Source organism: Eschrichtius robustus, chromosome 3, assembly GCF_028021215.1.
Source record: "Eschrichtius robustus isolate mEscRob2 chromosome 3, mEscRob2.pri, whole genome shotgun sequence".
Lineage (NCBI taxonomy): Eukaryota > Metazoa > Chordata > Mammalia > Artiodactyla > Eschrichtiidae > Eschrichtius > Eschrichtius robustus.
In genome coordinates, this window is record NC_090826.1 from 29131751 (window position 1) to 29155089 (window position 23339).

At 38.9% G+C, this 23339-nt stretch overlaps 1 protein-coding gene across 1 annotated transcript in view; it reads left to right on the forward strand.

Annotated features, from left to right (window-relative positions):
• Positions 1 to 4665: 4665 nt before the first annotated feature.
• AGO3 (argonaute RISC catalytic component 3) overlaps positions 4666 to 23339 on the forward strand; it is a 117566-nt gene continuing 98892 nt past the window's right edge. The window contains exons 1-2 of the mRNA XM_068539502.1: positions 4666 to 4747; positions 5219 to 5419. Of these exons, the coding sequence (XP_068395603.1) occupies positions 5401 to 5419 (19 nt within the window). The 5' untranslated portion in view covers positions 4666 to 4747; positions 5219 to 5400. The remainder of the gene's footprint in view (positions 4748 to 5218; positions 5420 to 23339) is intronic.

Sequence of the window (23339 nt, forward strand, 5' to 3'; positions counted from 1 at the left end):
GTATTTTTTTCTACTTAGTTTACTGTCTTCCACCCCATCTTCTCTGGGATCTCGTAAGTATATGGTCATTCTCCAGTATTTTTTGAAAATGAGCATTGGAAAACCTAACTTAAACCAGGCTAAGACTGGGGCTTCCAGGTTGTTCACCACAACCACCAGCACCATTTCCGCCTCCAGCTTCCTCCTATCCTCAGGAGATGCTTGTAAAAGAAGAAAATAAACAAACCTAATTTTGTTCCTAACTAGTGTCACAGATGGTGTTCCAGTGCACTCAGTAGCGCTTAGCAACTTGCTCTACTTACTCTCATGACTTGTTTTCCCCAGAGCCTGTGAACTTCTAGGAGCAGAAACTACATTCTATTCATTTTCGTCATCTCAGGGCCATAGCGTGTATCGGGGGGTCAATATTTGTGAGTAGAAATGAGCTAGAATCTGTGGTTCTTGAGTACAGAGGGGAGAATCAAGAAGTGATACTGAGTCTACAAGATGGACTCAGTATTCCTGAATCTTCAGGTAAGCAGAAACAACCAGATTATCATCACCTTTTCTTACTCTCACCCCAGCTTCAAGGTTCTATGATTTTGTGCCTTAAACTGTTGGTGCAGTTGTCAAGCAGGTAAGTTCAGCATTCCTCCCTGGTACTCCTAGAGTATTGTTATTTCTGTGTATTGGGGGAAGATGCCACAGAGAAGGATTCTGGCACAGGGCCCAGTGAGAAATTTCACTGGCAGTTAGTATGTACAAAAGTGGGCCTAGCATTCCTCTGGAGACCAAGTGTTCAAATTGCTAACCTGTGGCTACCCCTGCCAGATTTCCTTGGAAGCAAGCCAGCCAGACCCATGCTCTTTTTCACCAGCAAGGAGTAGTGAGGTTGGTTGGACTTGAAGAGCAGACTGGAACATGGAGGAGATTTTTCCCAGTTGAAATAAGACTTAAACTTACGACCGTTAATGAAGCAGAAAGTGTTTAGCAGAGCGAATGGGAAGATGATCATTATACCACATTTTGGCCATAAATTTCATTGCCATAAATGAATGATGTTAAAAAAGATTTCAGCATTTGGCTGTTGGTTGCTACTCAAGAGAAAAACATGGTAGGAGCCCAAAGCCTGATTTATCTGGTCCTAGAGCTCAAGGTTTGATTTAAGGCTTGTCCTAGCACCCCTGGATATCTCTTTTCAGGATTGGTTGAGCAGCCTTCCCTCTGCCCTGTCAGTTGGCACCATATACTGTAGCACATTCTTGTCTGTCAAGTGCCTTTAGGGTAGAATGAGGCTGTGTATTTGTTGGGTATCACTTGGCTTAATAGACCCCAGAATCACATGGCAGTTAGGGTTTGGCGGCTAAAGGAAAGGGTTATAGTGCAAAAAGAAGAATATTTTCAAGTTCTGAGCCTGGGCCATCCTCAGACTACTGTCTGTACTGCTTGAATGTAAAGAAGCATCGAATTGGAAAATTAGCTCTCCGTTTTTCTTCCTAGTTTTCAAGATATTTATTCCTTTGGCTGTAAGCTAAGGAAATCTGGCAGGCTTAGAAAGTGCACAGAGCATGACAGAAGCACTCTTTTAAAGCAGCAGTGTTGAGGGGCTGGAAAAGTGGACTTGCTGGAGGTGAGGTGCATTTAGAAGCTCTCCATTTAAGTGCCACAACTACCTTCCCAGGATACCATATCAAGATTTTTTCTAGGCCACTGTGGCTTACCCTGCAGGAAACACACTGTCCTTTTATTCTAGACTGCAGCAACTTCACCACTATCCTCTTGGCAGTGTCTTTTTGGGACAAAGAAATTTTGAGGAACTTTTCTTGGGACTTTCCCCAAGGCAAGGAACTTTCTTTGTAAAAGAGGCAGTGGGAGCTCCTAGCCAGGTTTTTGGGTTGTTAACGGAAGTGAACTGGAAAAGGAATAGGGACTTTGGGTACTTTGAAGTACTTGGCTAGGCGTTTTGTACAGTATCCATTATAATTTGGTTGCGTCTTCACAGCATTCGTGTGAAGTAGTTTATCAGTTACCTTCAACTGCAATAACAAAACCCAAGTAAATTGGCTTAAATAAGGAAACTATCACATGACAAGAAGTCCTGATTTCATATGGCTCCAAGGTTGGATAATTCACTGGCTCAATGATAATATCAACATAACAGATTCTTGCGCTCTTTTTGCCCTATCCTTTGTGTTGTTTTACCCTCATGCTAGTTCACCTCAGGATCCCAAGATGGCTGCTGTAATTCCAGGAAGGAAATGCTGACAGAACAAAGTCTAGCAGAAGAGGGACTAATTTTTCCCAATGTTTCATTTTAAAGAAAGGGAATCCCTGGAAGCCCCAGCAGATCTGGCCTAACGTCTCATTTGCTAGAAATGGGTCATCTTCCCACTATTCTGTCATTGGCAAAGCAAATGAGATCATCCATCATGAGTGGCTTAGATTAATTACAAGTTATCCTATGAGTCATGTGGATTAGAAAGACAAGTCATGTTTGCTAGGCAAGAAGGGATAAAAGGCTCTGGGGAGGCATCAAGCAGTGTCTGCTCTACCTAGCTACTGTGGTTTTTACAGATGAGGAATGTGATGTTCAGAGAGTGACTTTCCTAGAATCACAGATGGTAGCAGAGGGCCTTCAGTGTCAGCTCTGACTGTCCCTAAAGCCAGTACGTTTTATATTGTGTTCTGCTGCAGTACAAAGTAGCTTACTTTCTGCTGTGTAAAAATTGCTTGTCTCGGAGAAGAGATTTCAAAGTGTCAGGTCGGGTAACTGCAGCCCATGCACGAGGAAAGGGTTCTATCCAGTTGCTTTCCTCATCCAGTGATGTTTGTCTAGCACAGGAAGCTTGGAATGCAACTTTCAGAGGGCACTGATTTCTTTGCCCCCAAGATTTCTGTGCTATTTTACAGTTCTCCCTTCTGAGAGCAACCAGTACCACAAGGGATGAGGGCAGAGTTGCCATTCTTGAAGCCCACTTATTTATTGGTCCATCCACCTGCCCCACAAATATTTATGGGATGCTGCTATGTACAAGGCACAGGCACTGTTCTAGGCACTGGGGCTATGACAGTTAAGATACACAAAGACCCTGCACTATACCCTTAAGAGCAGACTCATTTGGGAATGAGGTTATCCAAAACTAGGATGTGCATGTTGTCAGGGGAGAGCCTCATACAACTTGGCTTTTGGCAGAATCATTCAAACTTTTTTGCCTTCCTACTTCCTGATATTACAATTCATGAGCCTTTCATAATGGGCTCACAGGTGGGGTCCGTGGATAGCAGAGGTAGATGGGAAGGCATCATTGACATTTATTAAATTGGGCTGAATTAGAAGGTCCCAATCCTGTTAAATCGATGTCAACAAAGCCAAGAAGCTTGCGGTCATTTAGGGAACCAGTTGAGGGGGTTGAGGGTGAAAGACTTGCAAAAGAGTTGGTATTTACCTCTGTTAAGTGCTGCTAAGGACTTGGATTGTGTATAGTCAAAGATTGAAAATAACTTTTAAGATACAGTGTTTCATCTAGTGACATTTGATATTTTGAAATTGGGGAGGGCATTTTCAGTATAAGGGGTAAGGATGGGAAGGAAGGAGTGAGGCAGAATTGGAGGCAGATATGGGTTTGAATCCCATCCATTTATTAAGTGTTTACGGTAGGTGCATCTAATAAGTGCTTCAAAATGATAACAATAGTAAATGCCCTCACTAACATTTAGGGAGGATTTTCTCGGTGCTTTATGTACATTCCCTAACTTCACAACAACTGTGAGGAAACTGAAGCCCAGAGGTTCAAGTGACTGATCCAAAGTCCCACAGTGACTGGGGGGGAACTAAAGATAAGATTTTTTTTTCCCTTTCCTCTTTGTCCCAAGCTTTAAAAAAATAATGTATTTTGATTGTTAAAAGTCTAAACATTACTGATACTTAGAGACATAGGGAAAAATCATGAATCATTCCTCAACCTGAATAAAATAGTATCACATTTCTTTCAGGCAACAAATACTAATGTGCTGGTCCTAATTACCTTATAAAGCTTACATTCTAGTGGAGGAGGGGGCACCCAGTAAACTAGTGAACAAAAATTGCAGATTGGGAGAGGGGTTATTAAGGAGATACTGTCATAGTATACAGAGTACCTCACCATAGATCGGAGGTCCGGGAAAGGCATCTGAAATGTCTCAAGTTGAGGTATGACGAGCGGTTGAGGGGCGGAGGGGAAGGGGTGAGTGTGAAGAGGAAGGAGAGGGCTCCTGGCCAAGGGAACCAGAAGCAGAGAGGCTCCAGGTCTAATAGAAAAGCGCTTTCCCCGTTAGGGGAGGCCAACCAGTATAGCTGTCGCATAATGATGAGGAAGAGTCTCGCTTGAGGGGAAAGGCAGGGGTCCCGTTACGCCTACAGCTGGCCCCGCGATGGAGTTTGGGTCCTGGTGTGACCAGGCGTTATTAAAGAGTTTTTAACATGGAAATTATTCGATCTGATGTTTGTGTCAAGTCCTGTTTCATAATCTTTCCCCAAGTTATATTGTACATTTCCCCCCCCCCCCAAAAATGGTCGTCAAAGCAACTCTACAGGCTTGATCAACTGTTGGTGGTCACTTGACCGCCTGCAGAGGAGGAGGTGCGTGGGTCGGTCCCAACTGGGCGTGGTGGGAGGGCCTCGAGAAGAAGGGGGCCTCAGCCCAAGACAAGATCGGCCCGGGGCCTTCACAGCCGCATGTCTTGGTCCTGCACCTCAGACCAGCCACGCTTCAGGAAGGCTCCTGTCCAGGTTAGCTATGCCGCCCTCCGCGACCTCGCCTCGGGCAAGCACTGTCCCGCACCAGGTGGCGGGAGGAGTCCAGCCCCTCGGGGTTGTCTCCAGCCGGCACGGCCCGGCGGAGGACCGCGGGAGGGCAGGCCCCGCCCAGCTCGCGGCTGCTGGCCGCACCCAATCGCGCTCGCCCCAGGCCCCGCCCAGGCTCGGCGCCCGCTCCGCGACACCTCCCCTGCGTCCTTCGTGCCGGCCGCGCCCGCACAGACGTCGCGCCCGCACGGTTAGGGCGGAGAGGCGAGGCTTGGATGTCGGGCGAGAGCCCGGGCAGCGGAACTGACGCCATCAGGCTTCCGGGGGCGGCCCCCGGGGAGGTCGGCGGCGGCGCCGCAGTCGTGGAGGGGCACTGGGATCGTAGGCGGCCGCGGGCGACGCAAGTTCCGCACGGAGCCCGTCTCTTCTCGCCTCACGCTTCTTCCTCTCTCCTAGTTGCCCGACGGCTGCTCTTCCTGACGAGAGCTTTCGGAGTGCGGTTGCTGAGGAGAAGCCGTCACCACCCCGCCTCGGGGCCGAGTGAGGGTTCCTGTCGCGCCGCGTCGCCCCCTGCGCCGCCTCCTTGCCCTCAGTGGCGGGCGCCCTTCTCGCTGGAAGCACTCCCCCCAGCTCCATGAATGGAAATCGGCTCCGCAGGTGAGTGAGTCAGAGCTGCTGGTCCTTCCGTTGGGGGTAACCGCAGAGCATCGTTGCTCCCTGCGCCCCGGCCCAGGTGCGCGAGGTGAGCGCCGTCCCCCATCGGCCCCCCGCCCGGCCCTTCCTCCGCCTCCCCGCAGCCCCGCCGCAGTTCCCTGGAGCCACGGAGTAGGCGATGACACTGCGGGGAGGAGACACTGCTCAAAGGATTGAAGTTTGGGGTTCCCTAGGCGATATTACTCTTTTTTCCCCGGAGTCTAGAAGGGTTTGCCATCTTTTTTGTTACTCCAGTTGAAGATACAACGGGGTGTGTGTTCTTTAATCCGGTAGTGTGTCCCGTAGAGGCACTGGGTGGCCAGCCTTCTCCCTTATGTCTCTCCCTTATGTAGTTGTGAAGATACATTAAGATAACAGATGAGAATTAAGTTTGAAACGTATTAGTATTAGTGCAACGTCAAATGCAAGATGGAATTTCTTCCATCCCCGAGTTCTCATCTATGTTTGTGGCAGCATGGTACATATAATAGTTCCTGAGGATCTTGGAAATGTCATATCAGCCTGGATCGCTGCTTATGTGAGGAGGTAGATCTTAAAATTGCTGACTATATATATATTTTTTCATTCTATATTCCCTAGAGAATCGGCTGTCATATTCTTGGAAATTTGGAATTTAAGAAAACTGCTTCTCTTCTTGGGAAAAAAATGACAGTCTTGAGAAAAAATTGCATCATGGGCAGTACTTATCTTAAAAAAAGAAAAAGCACTTTTTACGGTCTGTAATTAATTGAAGGACATAAAGTAGGTGTTACATAACGATTTGCTTTCCAAATGATCATATTTGGTATGTTAAATTTGGAAGTATGCTTCATCCAGCCAGTCACAGTTTTATAAATTAATTATGAAAATATTAAGCGGCGGGTGTCTTCTTACTAATAGTACCACAAGTCTCTGAAATTCACATCTCATTTTGCCAATTTGGGAGGCACCTGAATATGAGATAAGAAAAACTTATATGAAAGAAACCAGTGACATAATGATATTAAAGATTTTGTTGACTACGTTAAGGAGTATAATTGTCAAGTAGATGCAAAAAGCCCTTAGGAATTGTAGAGGTGGGCTGGGGAGAAGGGTTTATTACAAGTTTTATTATATGGAATTTTCTCTAATCAGTTTTTACCGTGTCTCTTTTGCATGCTCCTTTTTTTTTTTTTTTTTCACGTCTCCTTAAAAAGGGAAAGGTTTGTCTAGATTGTGAAGAGCTTTAGACTCTCGTTTGTTTATCATTGATTTATAGGTTTCCGAAACTGTCTTGCCTTTGTTTTCCAGTTTTCTAATACACTGTTTAGGGAATGTGATGATTTGGGAGCTATACGTGATTTTTACATAACTGTTCTGTTGTTGAGCCTGGAAAACAAACATGAAAGTTAAACACTTTCCTACTTATCCTAAAATTTTAAAGATATTTCCAAAATTTTTTAAGGTTCTTTTCTTTTTTGGATTTTTCATGTGAAATTATTCCCAAATATATGGACAACATCTTAGAAAATACTTCTGAAGTCAAACTGCCTAGCCAAGGGGTCCAACTCGCCAAGTACGATTCAGTAAACGCTCCTAAGAATTCTTGAGCTGTAGATAAGTTTTAGTTCTTTTTGCATGGGCCGTTGCTGAAATATATACCTATTTAACTGTCCTCACATCTGCGGAGGTATAGTTAGATTTGTCAGCCATATGCTTGGACATCGTGAAACACAAAGTTTATTCTTCAGTGCAGTTTATACATGATTGACTGTAATTTAATGATGAAGGTAAAGTATAATTTGGCTTAAGATTGTCATCATCAAAAACAAAATTTTCATTCTTCCTGAGATGTGTAATTGTTATGCTGCAAGTGAAATCGAAAGCATAGTTGGGAAAAATGTGCAACTAAGTCTAAAATCAAGAATTTGACAGATACATATTTTGGTTTAAAAAATTTTAGATGCATATTTTCTCTGATAGTCTATTGAGTCAGTGTTGGATGTTGGCTCTCCAATTTTGTTCTAAGTTTTTCTTTTGTGTGGAGATTCTCAGGAATCATCTTATGGCAAAATATTTTAAATTCTAATTGTTAGGTGGATACATAGAAAACTTAAATTTATTTACTTTAGAGGACTAGAGATACAAATTCTATATAATTGTTTCTTGGCAAATCGTTCTTCACTAAAAGTTAATATTTGTCTATTCTTCCCTTTTGCAGGTAATATTTTAAGTGATTTTTTAAGGATGTCCTGTACAATGTAGTGATTTAGTACTGTGTGAACACTGATTTAACCGAAAAGCTGGCAGGCACAATTGGTTTTTAAATAATAATAATCAATAGTTTAGCATCTGTGCCTATGACTCCTTAGTTAGGGGAACTTCTGATGAAACCCTATTTTTTTATGCTTTAATTACAGCTGGACTAAGAGTATATATGTTATATTTTCATTCCAAATAAAGTGGGAATAAAAGAAGCAGAAATGTTCATTAAGATATCAGTTCTCCTGAGTAGCTATTTTTTAGGACTGTACTATTCTAGTCTGTATTTTTAGGTAAAGTCAGACTACTGTTAAGGGCAGAAGGAATTGTACTTACCTACCAATGGAAGAAAAACATTTTCTATTACCTTAAATTAATAATAATGCAAAGTGATTTGACATGTTTGGTAGATGTCTTATACAGTCTTGCAAAAGTGAATAGACTATGTTTCTTAGTTATATTCTTGAATTCCTGTTTGAATGTAGTTGTTTTAGGACTCTGCGTTTCTTTAATAATAAAAATCAAGAAAAGTCATTTGAGAACAAGTTCCAAAGGATGTGTGGAAGCTAAATTTGAATGAGGTGGATAAAAGTTGTGGATTCAAAGTACTAAAATATGTAATGCCATTAGGTTTTCAGTTTAGTATGTCTTTAATCCCTTGGGAAATGTTTTTACTGTTATATAGATTTTCTCACTTGTAGATTTTTGTCTTGAAGAAGATAAAATGCTGTTCTGCCTAGAGGGCATGAATTGTAAACATGGAAAAGGTTTTTCTACTTTGTTGTCGCTTAACTTTTAGCTAGTGCTGCTCTGGAGTGGCCATTATAACTTTTTTTCTAGTATTTACTGCTCTTGACTGGCATTGGGACTTATAAAAATGTGCAAGATTATTTTGATTTTTGTTTTAGAATTTAATTTCTCTGACAGTGATGGAAAGCCCTGAGGGAAAACTGTAAAGGAGGCAAGAAACAACTTTTTTCTTCTAAACAAAGACTTGAAAGTAAAGCGGGAAAAAGAACATCTATGAAACCCTTAAACGTAATTCGATTAACATGATGAAGACTTTAAAAAATTATCCTTGATTTCATCACCCTGATATAACCACTCTTTAAAGTTTTAAACCAATTTCCAAGCTAATAAATGTATTAAAAAAATTTTTTTTTAATTAAGTAATTTAGGAAAGTGGTTAAAATGAATGAAACAGTTTCTAAGTGCTACCTTAGCTCTTTCAGAGAATTTTATGTAATAGGTTGATAATTTAGAATTAATTTATATTCTCCAGTGGGAACATTGCATTTGTTTGGTTCTATAGGCCTGGTCTGAAAGTATGCAAAGAGGCCAGAGGCCCTGTAAAGGGGACATTTCCAGGAAAAGTTCTATGTTGTATATGGAAAAACCCTGGCTCGGGATAGAATCCTTGCCGAATTGTCATAAACTGTTAGATTCTAATTGAATACTACATTGCTTTATATCACAACCATCTTTTTTCACACTGGTTTCCATAGTCTTAAAATAATTGAGGGTCTAAGTGAAAGATGAATTAAATATTATATTTCGTTAATCTAAAAAAATTTTTTCCTCTTATAGTACTTAAAACTAGTATCTTAAGTAATTTACGTGTGGTTTTGTTTTGTTTTGTTTTAATGGATGGGAGGAAAAGGCAAGTGATCTGTTTTCAGGAAGGTAAAGCTAAAAAGATAATTTATTTAAGAATAGTATTCTTTCCAAACCTGTTTAGTCTCGGTTTGTTGTGATGAACAGCATTCACCAGACATTCCTGCTTCTAATTCAGTTGTCTAGGATACTCAATAGACCCTCATTCTTGGCTCATTAACAAAACAGATGTGAGAAAGAATATTGTGTGGTTTTTCAACCATAGTGGTTATGCTGTTAGGATACATGAACAGCCTTTCTGTATTTGGAGTTTCTATAGTTTTCTGCCATTATCTGTGTTTTTAATATTAATGATCTTCTTTGGCTACCCATTGCTTTAAAAAAAAAAAAAAGACTACTGAGATTTAGCAAAATCTTGTTACACACTGATGCTTTCTCTTATATCTTAAATGTGGGCTCTCTGTGGTTTGGTTGCAATAAAAAATTATGTACATTAGTCTGGAATGTTAGTTTAATGAAATAATCTGGAAGAATTCTTTGTTTTAAATCAGCCAGTTATTCCTCCGTTGTTTCTAAATTATCAGGTTCTTGAGAAATCAGAAGATATCTGTAGGATATAGTCATGGGATATTTTTATATTCTTCATTTTTGCAAGGAAGTGTTCTCGGTTGTAGGCTTACATAATACAATTTTTGAGTCATTACCAATATTTGATATTTTAACTGATTTCTAAATCTAACAACAGAAGTTCATTAATATATCTCTGAATTTTAAAAAAGGTTGAAGAATAGATTGCAAAATAGGCTTATATCTTAGCAGTGAAGTCATTTTTTTTGTTTGTTTGAAGAAACTTATAGCTTCTAAATTAGGACTTGCTCTCTATCTGTGTATTTAACATAAAAGTGGCATTCTCTAAAATTACTCAAAATTTTTCTAAATTTTTGCTTGGGTGATCAAAGTTTTTCAAAAGCTACCCAAACTTTAATTATAAAATAAATCTCAAGGCATTTCCATAGTGCGTGGGCTACTTGTTTTCCAGGGGGAAAAATGGCTTTGAAATAATGGTTCCCCATTGTGCATCTGAGAAATTTAACCCCCAACAGTCTGAATGTTCTAGAGTGATTATTTAGCTACAGTGAATATAATAAATGTAATCGGATATAAGTGCATTGTGTTTGTACAGGTTCATTGAATGAATAGGTAGACTTAGTAGATAAGAAGTTACTGAAATCTCATGCTGATGTTTACTAGTTAGCCTTGTGGACTTAACTAGTAAACAGAGGCATTTAATTATGTCGAATTTTGAGGTCAACACAGTATATTTATTTTTTCAAAACAAAAATAAAAATTTTTTCCTGGTTGTAAAAATGCATGTTTATTATTTTTAAAAAAGCGAACAGTATAGGAAAGTCTAAAACAGAAATGACAATAATATGATCCCATTCTCCAGATAAAACCATGGCTAATTTTTTCTTGTATATCTTCTCAAACGTCCATCCATCTGTCATCATATTGTTTTTAGCCTGCTTTTTCTACTCAGTATTGTATCATGGATAGCTTTCCTTATCATTACTTATATCTATATAGCAATATAGCAATATAATAATTTTTACTGAGTACATAGCATTTAATTTTTTTTTTTTTTTTTTGGCTGCACTGCGTGGCTTGTGGGATCTTAGTTCCCAGAGCAGGGATTGAACCCAGGCCCTTGGCAGTGAAAGCACGAAGTTCTAACCACTGGACTGCCAGGGAATTCCCGCATTTAATTTTATATTATTAATTAGTGTCATTGATGGTGGATTAGATTTTTTTCCAGTTTTTTATAAAATTATAACTAAAACTTAGGTAATTATCCTAATATATACATCTTTGTATAGTGATCCAGTGATTGCTTTAGGATAAATTCCTAGAAGTAGAATGGTTGAAATGAGGTATCCCATGAATATCAAAGCAAAAGTTCCCAGTGAAAATCCATAATTTGGTAATAGGCTATAGTAATGCTATAGTTGATTCTTATTTATTCATTGCTTATTTTCATCAGTCACATTTACTATAGACTGTAATTTAGCTTTGGACTCACTAGTACATGTTAGATTGTTAGGTCAGTGAACAACACACACATATGCTTTGAAAATGTATGGTTTTTTGTTTGAAGTTTAACATGGTTAGTTGTTATTAGCCAGTACTTGCTATAGCTACTAAAAGAAAAGTTTGAGGTAGAAATTCCAGATAGTGCTTTTTATTTCTGTGTAATTATATTTTCAACTCTAGTGAGCAATATATGTATTTGTTAAATAACTAAAATATGCCTCTCTGGAAGTATAATTTGTTGTATTGACAGAATTATTTCTTCCAATAATTTACATTAAAATATTTTATATACTTAAATTTGATGATTTTATAGTCAATTACAGTAGAGTTCTGTTACATTGCTTATTCATGAAACAGAATTTTGGTTTTTACCAGTTTGTATAAAAAGCATCAGGGAAAATAACAATAATGGAGAAAAAAATCGTCAGTGTAATATAGTGTAGAAAGCATGGGTTTTGGAAACAAATCCTGGCTCTCAAATTAACATGGTAATGATGTGTCATTGTAGGTTCATTGATTGTAACAAATGTACCACTCTGGTGTGGGGATGTTGATAGTCGGGGAGGCTGTGCCTATGTGGGGGCAGGAGGCATATGGGCAATCTCTACCTTCTGCTCAGTTTTGCTGTGAACCCACAACTGCTCTAAAAAATAAAGTCTATTAAAAAAAATTAATTGTGACTTTGGGCAGTGCTTTTAATCTTCCTGAATCATAGTTTCCTTATCTGTATAATGGTATAGTAAAGAGATTCAGTATGCAAAGGAAATCACAATTCCTCTGTTCCTAATTTTTAAGACATTTTATTATAGAAAATTGAGGATGTATATGCAGAACTGTATAATAAACTCCCATGTACCCATCGCCCATGTCCAGTCATGTCCGTTCTACTTTCCCCTCCCCTGTATTTTCTGAAGCATATTCTAGACATAATAATATTTATTTATAAATATCTACTAAGTACATCTGTAAGAGATATGGGGGACTTCCCTGGTGGTCCAGTGGTTAAGACTCCATGCCTTCACTGCAGGGGGAGCAGGTTCAGTCCCTGGTTGGGGAACCTTGCAAGGTGAAGCCAAAAAAAAAAAAAAACAAAGAGAGAGTTATGGACTCTTTAAATAAGCCACAGTACCATTATCACAGCATAAAATAATAGTATAACCCTTTATATCAAATATTAAGTCAGTATTCAAATTTCAACTTGTCTCAGATATTATTCTTTTTTTTTTTTTTAAACAATTTGCCTTTTTAAAATTTATTTCATTTTTGAGTCAGGATCCAGATAAGTTTCCCACATTGTGAATGATTGATATGTCTTTTAAGTGCCTCTTAATTTGTAAGTTTTCTATCCTCTTTCCCCCTACAATTTACGGATTGTTTGTCCTTTTAGACTTTCTCACAGTCTGGATTTTGCTGGTTCCATCTTCATGGTGTAATTTAACGTGTTTCTCTAAATTTACTGTAAACTGCTAGGACCAAAAAGCTTGATCAGATTCAAGGCATGTGGGATCTTAGTTCCCCGTCCAACCAGGGATCGAACCCCCATCCTGTGCAGTGGAAGTGTGGAGTCTTAACCACAGGACCACCAGAGAAGTCCCCTCAGGGTATTCTTTTTGAACTTAACTGCAGTCAGGTTTTTGTCCCTAGAACTTCACTGAAATTGCTTTTATCAAAGTCAACAAAGAATTTGTTAAACCCAGTAGTCAGTTCCCAAATCTTAATTTTATTTGTCTCTTCAACTTCATTTGATTACTTTGCTTCCTTCTGGACATTCCTTTTCCACTTGGCTTCCTGGCTACCACATTCTCCAGGTCCTCCTCCAGCCTTATTGGCTATCACTTTTCTGCTTCCTTTGCTGTTTCATCTTCATCTCTCCAATCTCTAAACATTGGGAGTTTCCCAGAGCTTATTAGTAGTATTCTGTATCCTGCCACAGTCTGGGTGATCTCCTCTGGTCCAGTGGTTTCAAATATCACTAATATGCCAAGGGCACTCATATCTACATCTCCAGCCTGGACCTCTCCCTTGAACTCCACACCCATCTAACTGCCTACTAGATGCCTACTTGTACACAAACCTTAATGTTAACATGTCCTAAGAATCCTCTTGATTTCTTCTCAAAGCTTTCTATTATTCCTGAGTCTTTCCTGTCTCAGTAAGTGCATTTCCAATTCTTTTAGTTGCTTAGACCGAAAAGCTTTGAGAGCTCTTTTCTCTCATACCCCACACCTAATCCATTAGCAGTTCCCATTAGGTCTACCGTCTAAATATTTTCCACATTGACCTCATTCCCATAGCTGCTACCACCCCTGCCCTAGTCAACATTATCTTTTGCCTGGAAAGTCGACTAGCCTACTAACTGGTCTCCCTGCTTGTACTTTTACATATAATTTTTCATACAGCAGCTAGAGTGATTGTTTTAAAAAACTTTAAGTCAGATCATAATGCTTCTTGATTCAGAACCCTTTGTTGGTTTCTCATGTCTCAGAATAAAATCCAAAGACCTCATCATGGCTTGCAAATCCTATAAGATCTGATCTCCCAGTATCTTTCTGACCTCATCTCCTACTGTTCTCTCTGCTCCAGGCACAGTGGTCTCCTTGCTGTTCATCAAACACCAAGCAAACTTCTGCTTTTTCCTTTATACTTGATTTTTCCTTGCCTGGAATGCTCTTTCAGCTGTCTACATGACTTTTTCTTTCACTTCTGTTTTCTGCCTACTTGTCACCTTTTCAAAGAGGTCTTCTTTGACAAACCTATCTAATATGGCTAACTACCTCCCCCCCCCCACACACACACATTTTCTATCCCCGTAACCTATCTTATTATTTTTTTTAAATAAATTTATTTATTTTTATTTTTGGCTGCGTTGGGTCTTTGTTGCTGTGCACGGGCTAAGCGGCGAGCGGGGGCTACTCTTCATTGCGGTGCCCGTGCTTCTCATTGGGTGGCTTCTCTTGTTGCAGAGCACGGGCTCTAGGTGCGCGGGCTTCAGTAGTTATGGCGCGCGGGCTCAGTAGTTGTGGCTCGTGGGCTCTAGAGTGCAGGCTCAGTAGTTGTGGCGCACGGGCTTAGTTGCTCTGCGGCATGTGGGAATCTTCCCAGAGCAGGGCTCGAACCTGTGTCCCCTGCATTGGCAGGCGGATTCTTTTTTTTTTTTTTTTAAACATCTTTATTGAAGTATAATTGCCTAACAATGGTGTGTTAGCTTCTGCTTTATAACAAAGTGAATCAGTTATACATATACAATATGTTCCCATTTCTCTTCCCTCTTGCATCTCCCTCCCTCCCACCCTCCCCATCCCACCCCTCTAGGTGGTCACAAAGCACCGAGCTGATCTCCCTGTGCTATGCGGCTGCTTCCCACTAGTTATCTATTTTACATTTGGTAGTGTATATATGTCCATGACACTCTCTTACCCTGTCACATCTCACCCCACCCCCTCCCCATATCCTCAAGTCCATTCTCTAGTAGGTCTGTGTCTTTATTCCCGTCTTGCCACTAGGTTCTTCATGGCCTTTTTTTTTTTTTTTTCCTTAGATTCCGTATATATGTGTTAGCATACTGTATTTGTTTTTCTCTTTCTGACTTACTTCACTCTGTATGACAGACTCTAACTCTATCCACCTCATTACAAATACCTCCATTTCATTTCTTTTTATGGCTGAGTAATATTCCATTGTATATATGTGCCACATCTTCTTTATCCATTCAAATGTCGTTGGACATTTAGGTTGCTTCCATGTCCTGGCTATTGTAAATAGAGCTGGCAGGCGGATTCTTAACCACTGCGCCACCAGGGAAGCCCTAACCTATCTTATTGTTTTATAGCAGTTATTACTACCTAATCGGCAAAAAAGAAATACAATATAATCTGCCCCACACCCCTATAAAGCCTTCATGAGGACCAGGTCCTTATTGTTATTATTAAAATTATTGTTCACTTGAACAATGTTTGGCACTTAGAATACAGTAAATATTTGTTGAACACATTTACGAGTCAATGAATGGATGACTTAATGAATGGTAGACTTTCAGCACATGTTAGTTTGTAGTAGTATAGTGTACTGATTAAAAGCCCAGGCTCTGAAATCAGACTGCCTATTTGCAAATCCTAGCTTTGCCACTTTCTGTGAACATGTTTTTTAATCTCCTTGTGCTTCAGTTTCCTCAGTATAATATAGTACCTGCCTCAAAAGTTATGTTGTAAGAAATCACCAAATGTGTATCAGATATATAATACTCAATACATGTTAGCTGTTGTTGTTGTAATTTTGGGATATCCCCGAGTATATTGTGAACTACTTAAGCAAAGTAACTGACTTATTAATTAATGCATGTATCTATAAAACCTCGAACATAATAATGGTTCAATAAATAGAATAGATAAATGACTTTTTATGTTTTTGATTTTTAAAAACTTGTCTATGGGGGCAGTGAATTTCAGAAAAGAATGGGGGTTATAGAAAAATAAAACATTATTATTAAGCCAATCTTGATAGTCATCACATGTAAATAAAACAGCAGAAAGTTATTTTTTTGAATACATAAAAGGTTTTTAAAAATTGTAATGCCTAATGCTAGAGAGGGCATAGGAGAGAAATCTGGTGATAGTAATGCATTCATATGCCAGTTTGGTAGTAAATACCAAGAGTCAGAAACATGTTTCTGTTCCTATCCTTTGACGTGGTAGGTCTATTTTTGAAATTTATCTGAAGGAAAAAATTCTATATGCCACTTTCCCTCTCTAACTCCCCCAAGTAAAACAGTAGGTGCTTGATGCAGAGAAATTCACTTAGCATAGTTGTGTGAAATGTTGTAGCTGTTTATTTGTATTAATATTTATTGAAGAGCTACTACTTTTTTTAATGGCTTCTGTGCCAGGCACATCTAGAATGTATAGGTCATTTTATCTCATTTTTAAAATAAGGTAACTGAATGTACCTCAACATAAGAAAGGCCATATATGACAAAGCCCACAGATAGTATCATACTCAGTGGTGAAAAGCTGAAAGCTTTTCCTCTGAGATCAGGAGCAAGACAAGAAGCCTCCTCTCAACACTTTTATTCAAATAGTGCTGGAAGTCCTAGCCAGAACAGTTAGGCAAGAAAAAGAAAGAAAAAGCATCTGAATTGGAATGGAAGGAGTAAAATTGTCTCTATTTGCAGATGACATGCTATTATATATAGAAAACCCTAAAGACTGCATGAAAAACTGTTAGAAGTAATAAATGAATTTAGTAGAGTTGCGGGATACAAAATCAATATACAAAATCTATTGCATTTCGGGACTTCCCTGGTGGTCCAGTGGTTAAGAATCCACCTTCCAGTGCAGGGGACGCAGGTTTGATCCCTGGTCGGGGAACTAAGATCCCACATACCGAGGGGCACCTGAGCCTGCGCACCACAACTACTGAGTCCGTGCGCTCTAGCGCCCACGCGCCACAACTAGAGAGCCTGCGTGCTGCAACTGCTGAGTCCACATGCTCTGGAGCCTGCATGCCACAACTAGAGAAGCCCACGCAACATAACAAAAGATCCCACATGCCTCAACGAAGATCCCACGTGCTGCAACTAAGACCCGATGCAGCCAAATAAATAAATAAATAAATAAATAAATTCATAACAAAAAAGCCAAAATCTACTGCATTTCTATACACTAAAAACTAAATATCAAAAAGATAAATTTTTTAAAAGTCCCATTTACGGTAGCATCAAAAACAATAAAATGCTTATGAATAAATTTAACCAAGAAAGTCAAAGATCTACACATTGAAAACTATAAGACATTGATGAAAGAAATCAAAGAAGACTCACTATATGGAAAGATATCCTGTGCTCATGGATTGGAAGAATTAATATTGTTTAAATGTCCACACTACCCAAAGTGATCTACAGATTCAGTGCAGTCCCTATCAAAATTGCAATGGCAAAAAAAAAAGAAAAAAATTGCAATGGCATTTTCTACAGAAATAGAAAAAACAATCCTAAAATTTATGTGGAACCACAAAAGACCCCCTATAGCTAAAGCAGTCTTGAGAAAGATGAACAAAGAAAACTTCCTGATTTCAAACTATATTATAAAGTTATATCAAAACAGTGTGGTATTGGCATAAAAATAGGCACATAGATCAATGTGAGCCCAGAAATAAACCCATGCATGTATGGTCAGTTAGTTTTTGACAAAGGAGCAAAGACTATACAGTGGGGAAAGGATAGTCTCTCCAATAAATGGTGTTGGGCAAACTGGATAGCCATATGCAAAAGAATGAAACTAGACCTCAACTTATGCCATATATAAAAATTAAAATGGATCAAAGACTTTAACAGAAGACCTGAAACCATAAAACTCCTAGAAGAAAACATAGCACGTGAGCTCCTTGACATTGGTCTTGGCAATGATTTTTTAAATTTAATACCAAAAGCAAAGGCAACTAAAAGCAAAAATAAACAGGTGAGACTGCATCAAACTAAAAAGCTTCTGCTCAGCAAAGGAAACCATTGACAAAATTAAAAGGAAACTTATAGAATGGGAGAAAATATTTGCAAACCACATACCTGATAAAGGGTTGCTATCCAAAATATACAAGAAACTCTTACAACTCAGTAGCAAAAAAACCAACTCAATTAAAAAATGGGCAAAGGGCGGAGCAGCTAAGCCTGTGCACCACAACTACTGAGCCTGCACTCTAGAGCCCGCGAACCACAACTACTGAGCCCACGTGCCACAACTACTAAAGCCCACGCGCCTAGAGCCTGAGCTCTGCAACAAGAGAAGCCACTGCAATGAGAAGCCCGCTCACCACAACGAAGAGTAGCCCCCGCTCGCCGCAAGTAGAGAAAGCCCGCACAGCAACGAAGACCCAACAACGAAGACCCAATGCAGCCATAAATAGATAGATAGATAGATAAATTTATTAAAAATATAAAATGGGCAAAGGACCTGAATAGGCATTTTTCCAAAGAAGACATACAAATGGCCAACTGGTACATAAAAGGTGCTCAACATCACCAGTCATCATGGAAATGCAAATCAAAACCACAGTGAGATATAACCTCATACCTGTTAGGATGACTTTTATCAAAAAGACAAAATGATAAATGCTGTTGTGAGTGTGGAGAAAAGAGAAGCCTTATACACTGTTGGTGGGAACATAAACTGGTACAGCCACGATGGAAAACTGTATGGAGGTTCCTCAAGAAACTAAAAATAGAGCTACCATATGTTCCTTTACCAGGGGGGAAGGGTGGAGGGGAGAGATAGATTGGGAGTTTGGGATTGACATGTACACACTGCTGTGTTTAAAATAGATAACCAACAGGACCTACTGTATAGCACAGGGACCTCTGCGCAATATTCTGTAATAACCTAGATGGGGAAAGAATTTGAAAAAAATAGACACATGTATATGTATAACTGAATCACTTTGCTGTTCACGTGAAGCTAACACAACATTGTTAATCAACTATACTCCAATATTAAAAAAAAAAAAAAAAAGAATAGGGCTACCATATATTCCAGCAATCCCACTTCTGGGTATATATCTGAAGGAAACGAAACCATTATCTTGAAGAGATATTTGTACTCTAACGTTCATTGCAGCATTCACAATAGCCATGGTATGGAGACTATCTTAAGTATCCATCAGCGGATGAATGAATTAAGAAAATGTGATATGTGTATACACACACACACACACACACACACACACACACACACACATATACACATAGTGAATATTACTCAACCTTAAAAAAAGAAGGGAATCCTGTTATTTCTGACAACATGGATGAGCCTGGAGGACACTATGCTAAGTATAATAAGACAAAGACAAATACTGCATGGTATCACTTACATGTGGAATCTAAAAAAAAAAAGTCAAACTCAGAAGCAGTAGAAAAATGGTTGCCAGGGAGTGGGGGAAATAGGGAAAGGTTGGTACAAGGGTACAAACTTTGAACTATAAGATAAACAAGGTCTGAGGATCTAGTGTATAATATAGTGACTATAGTTGATAATACTGTTGTATAATTGAAATTTGCTGAGAGAGTAGAACTTAAATGTTCTAAGTCCCCCCTCATCCCCCCAAAAAGGTGAATATGTGGAGTGATGAATGAGTTAATTAACTTGATGGGGAGAATCTTTTCACAGTGCACAGGTATGTCAAATCATTGTGTTGTGCAGTCTAAATATCATTAAAAAAAATACACTACCAAATGTAAAATAGATAGCTAGTGGGAAGCAGCCGCATGGCACAGGGAGATCAGCTTGGTGCTTTGTGACCACCTAGAGGGGTGGGATAGGGAGGGTGGGAGGGAAACGCAAGAGGGAGGAGATATGGGGATACATGTGTGCGTATAGCTGATTCACTTTGTTATAAAGCAGAAACTAACCATTGTAAAGCAGTTATACTCCAATAAAGATGTTAAAAAAAAAAAGATCCCACTTATAAATGAAAATAATAATAATAATAGGCAGCTGAGTCTTAGAGGCTGTGACTTTCCCCTGGTCATTAGATCTGGAATTTGAACTCAGGTTTGAGACCATACTTCAGTTGAAGTAATTAACATAATTACTCTTTTTATCAGTTAAGAGTTTTAGTTGCAAATAACAGAAATCCAACTGAAACTAATTTAAGCAAAAGGGGTTTATTGGCTCATGGAATCCAAGGCAGGTTGAATAGGAAGAACAGGTTTGCAGCTGAGCTTGCATCTGGAGCAGGTGGAACTAGTAACTCATGGTATCAGACTACTCCATCTCTTATTTTGATTTCTCTCTATTTGTAGCTCTCTACATGTAGCTTCCATTTCCTCTCACTGTTGATTGGCTTTTTCTACACATCAGAACACCTGATCTCTAACAGCTTTTATATCTCACAGCTTTAGTCCCTGAAGAGGAAATACCTGATTGTTGTTTAGGTCCCAAGTTAAAACAAAAAAAAAAGTCCCAGGGAGAAGGCTCATTACTTTCTCTTGGTTCTGGTATCCATCCCTAGACCAGTCAGTTGTGGTGTCAGATTCACGTAAGAACATATCAATTGCTGGTATTCATATAGTACTTGAGAGAGTGTATAGTTTTCAAGAGAATAGCCAGTAGGTGGAGGAAAAGGGTGGGGTTGTGTTTAGCATACCATCCTGTGAATATCCACTACAACTGCTTATGTTTCACTATTTATAATAGTGAAACATTGGAAGCAAGCTAAATATTCTTGAGTGGAACCTGGTCAGTTTTAGTTCATCAACTTAATGTATTATTACATAACCATTAAAATTATTATTATGAAGACCTTAGTAATACAGATATGCTTATGATGCTATGTTAAGTGGGAACAGAATATAACATTTTATATATATACAGTGTGTTTGCTACTATGAAACTTGAAAATGTAGTGGAAGGGATTCAGATTACTCAAACAAATTTATGAGGTAGTATGACAGAGGGTCACTGTGCTCCACAGTCTGGTCCCTAGCTTTGCAGATCCTGATGCTTGGTTTTTTCAGGCATCCAGAGCTGATCATCACCTTGAGGGACTGATTGATGCTAACTAAGTTCACAAGAAACTAATATAGAAATCATAATGCCAATTTAATCATTTACAAAGAAAAATACTATTTCCAGAGCATAAAGAAGATTCATGTTGACTAGTCAGCGACTTATCTCCCTCCGGCCATCTATATGGGTATACAGACAGTAATCAGAAGGTTGCTCTGTAATCGTGGAATCAGAACAAGGGACTTAATATGATGTGCTCTTTAGTGCTAGGGATAGAAATATGAGTCACTCATAAACTCTGTCCTCAGATCACTCAATTTGTATGAAAATGCAGGTAGTTAAATAGCTATAGAATTTTCTCCATGTAGAGTAGACAGATTATTTTATTAGTCTCAGAACTTCCACTAAAGAAAACTTAAAAATCTGGATAAGATGGAACAAAATGCCTTCTTAAGAGCATGGAATAATTAAGAATAGGTTACTGAAAATCAGACATTCTGTATCACAACCACTAGTTGGAAGACTATTTCCCTTTATTTTATTTTTATAAATTTATTTATTTTATTTATTTATTTTTGGGCTTCGTTGGGTCTTCTTCACGGTGCATGGGCTTTCTCTAGTTGCGGCGAGCAGGGGCTACTCTTTGCGCAGACTTCTCATTGCGGTGGCTTCTGTTGAGGATTACGGGCTCTAGGTGCGTGGGCTTCAGTAGTTGTGGCACGCGGGCTCAGTAGTTGTGGCGCACGGGCTTAGTTGTTCCGAAGCATGTGGGATCTTCCCAGACCAGGGATCAAACCCTTGTCCCCTGCATTGGCAGGCGGATTCTTAACCACTGCGCCACCAGGGAAGTCCCCCCTGAGTTAATTTTTGAAAAAAGTTTTAGGTCTGTGTCCGGATTCTTTTTTTTTTTTTTTTTTTCCCCTTTAGCATGTGGATATCCATCCACTTGTTCATCAGCACCATTGCTTGAAAAGACTGTCCTTTTTCCATTGAATTGCCTTTGCTCCTTTGTCAAAGATCAGTTGACTGTGTGGTTCAATTTTGGGGCTATGTATTCCTCTGATGTATTTTTCTCTTCTTTGACGAAAACCCACACTGTCGCGATTATTGTAGCCTTATACATTAGCACCAAAAAAAGAAAAGAAAGAAGTACTTAGGTATAAATCTAACAAAATACATACGAGATCTATGTGAGGAAAACTACAAAACTCTGATTTTAAAAAATCAAAGAAATCAAAGAAAATCTAAATAAATAGAGATATTTTATTATACATGGATAGGAAAACTCAGTATAAAGATGTCAGCTCTTCTCAACTTGATTTATATACTTAGCACAATTCCAAACAAAATCCCAGCAAGTTATTTTGTGGATATTGACAAACTGATTGTAAAGTTTATATGGAAAGGCAAAATACCCAGAACAGCTACATGATATTAAAGGAGATGAAAGTCAGAGAACTGATTGACAGTACCTGATTTCAAAACTTACTGTAAAATATCATAATCGAGGCAGTGTATTATTGACAAAAGGATAAACAAGTATATCAATGGAACAAAATAGAGAGCACAGCAGAATGGGTTCCAATCCCAGTTCTGCTACTTACTAGCTATGAAATTTTAGGCAAATCATTTCAGTTTTCCTCATCTATAAAATCATTATAAAGTTTGGGGTTCCATTTGTTTATTTTTGCTTTTATTTCTATTGCCTTGGGAGACTGACCTAAGAAAACATTGGTATGATTTATAATCAAACTTATAAGGTTTTGCACAGCAAAGGAAACCATAAACAAAATGAAAAGGCATCCTACGGACTGGGAGAAAAATATTTGCAAGTGATGCGACCAACAAGGGCTTAATTTCCAAAATATACAAACAGCTCCTACAATTCAATGACCAAAAAAAACCAAACAACCCACTAAAAAAAGTGGGCAGAAGACCTAAATAGACATTTCTCCAAAGAAGACATAAAGATGGCCAACAGGAACATGAAAAGATGTTCCACATCGCTAATTATTAGAAAAATGAAAATCAAAACTACAGTGAGAGAAAAAAAAAAAAACTATACAGTGAGGTATCACTGTCAGAATGACCATCATCAGATCTATAAATAATAAATGCTGGAGTGTGTGGAGAAAAAGGAACCCTCCTACACTGTTGGTGGGAATGTAAATTGGTGCAGCTACTATGGAAAACAGTATGGAGGTTCCTCAAAAAACTAAAAATAGAGTTGCCATATGATCCAGCAATCCCACTCCTGGGCATATACCCAGACAAAACTGTAATTCGAAAAGCTACATGCACCCCTATGTTCATAGCAGCACTATTTACAATAGCCAAGACATGGAAACAGCCTAAATGTCCATCAACAGATGAATGGATAAAGAAGATGTGGTATATGTACACAATGGAATATTACTCAGCCATTAAAAAGAATAAAATAATGTCAT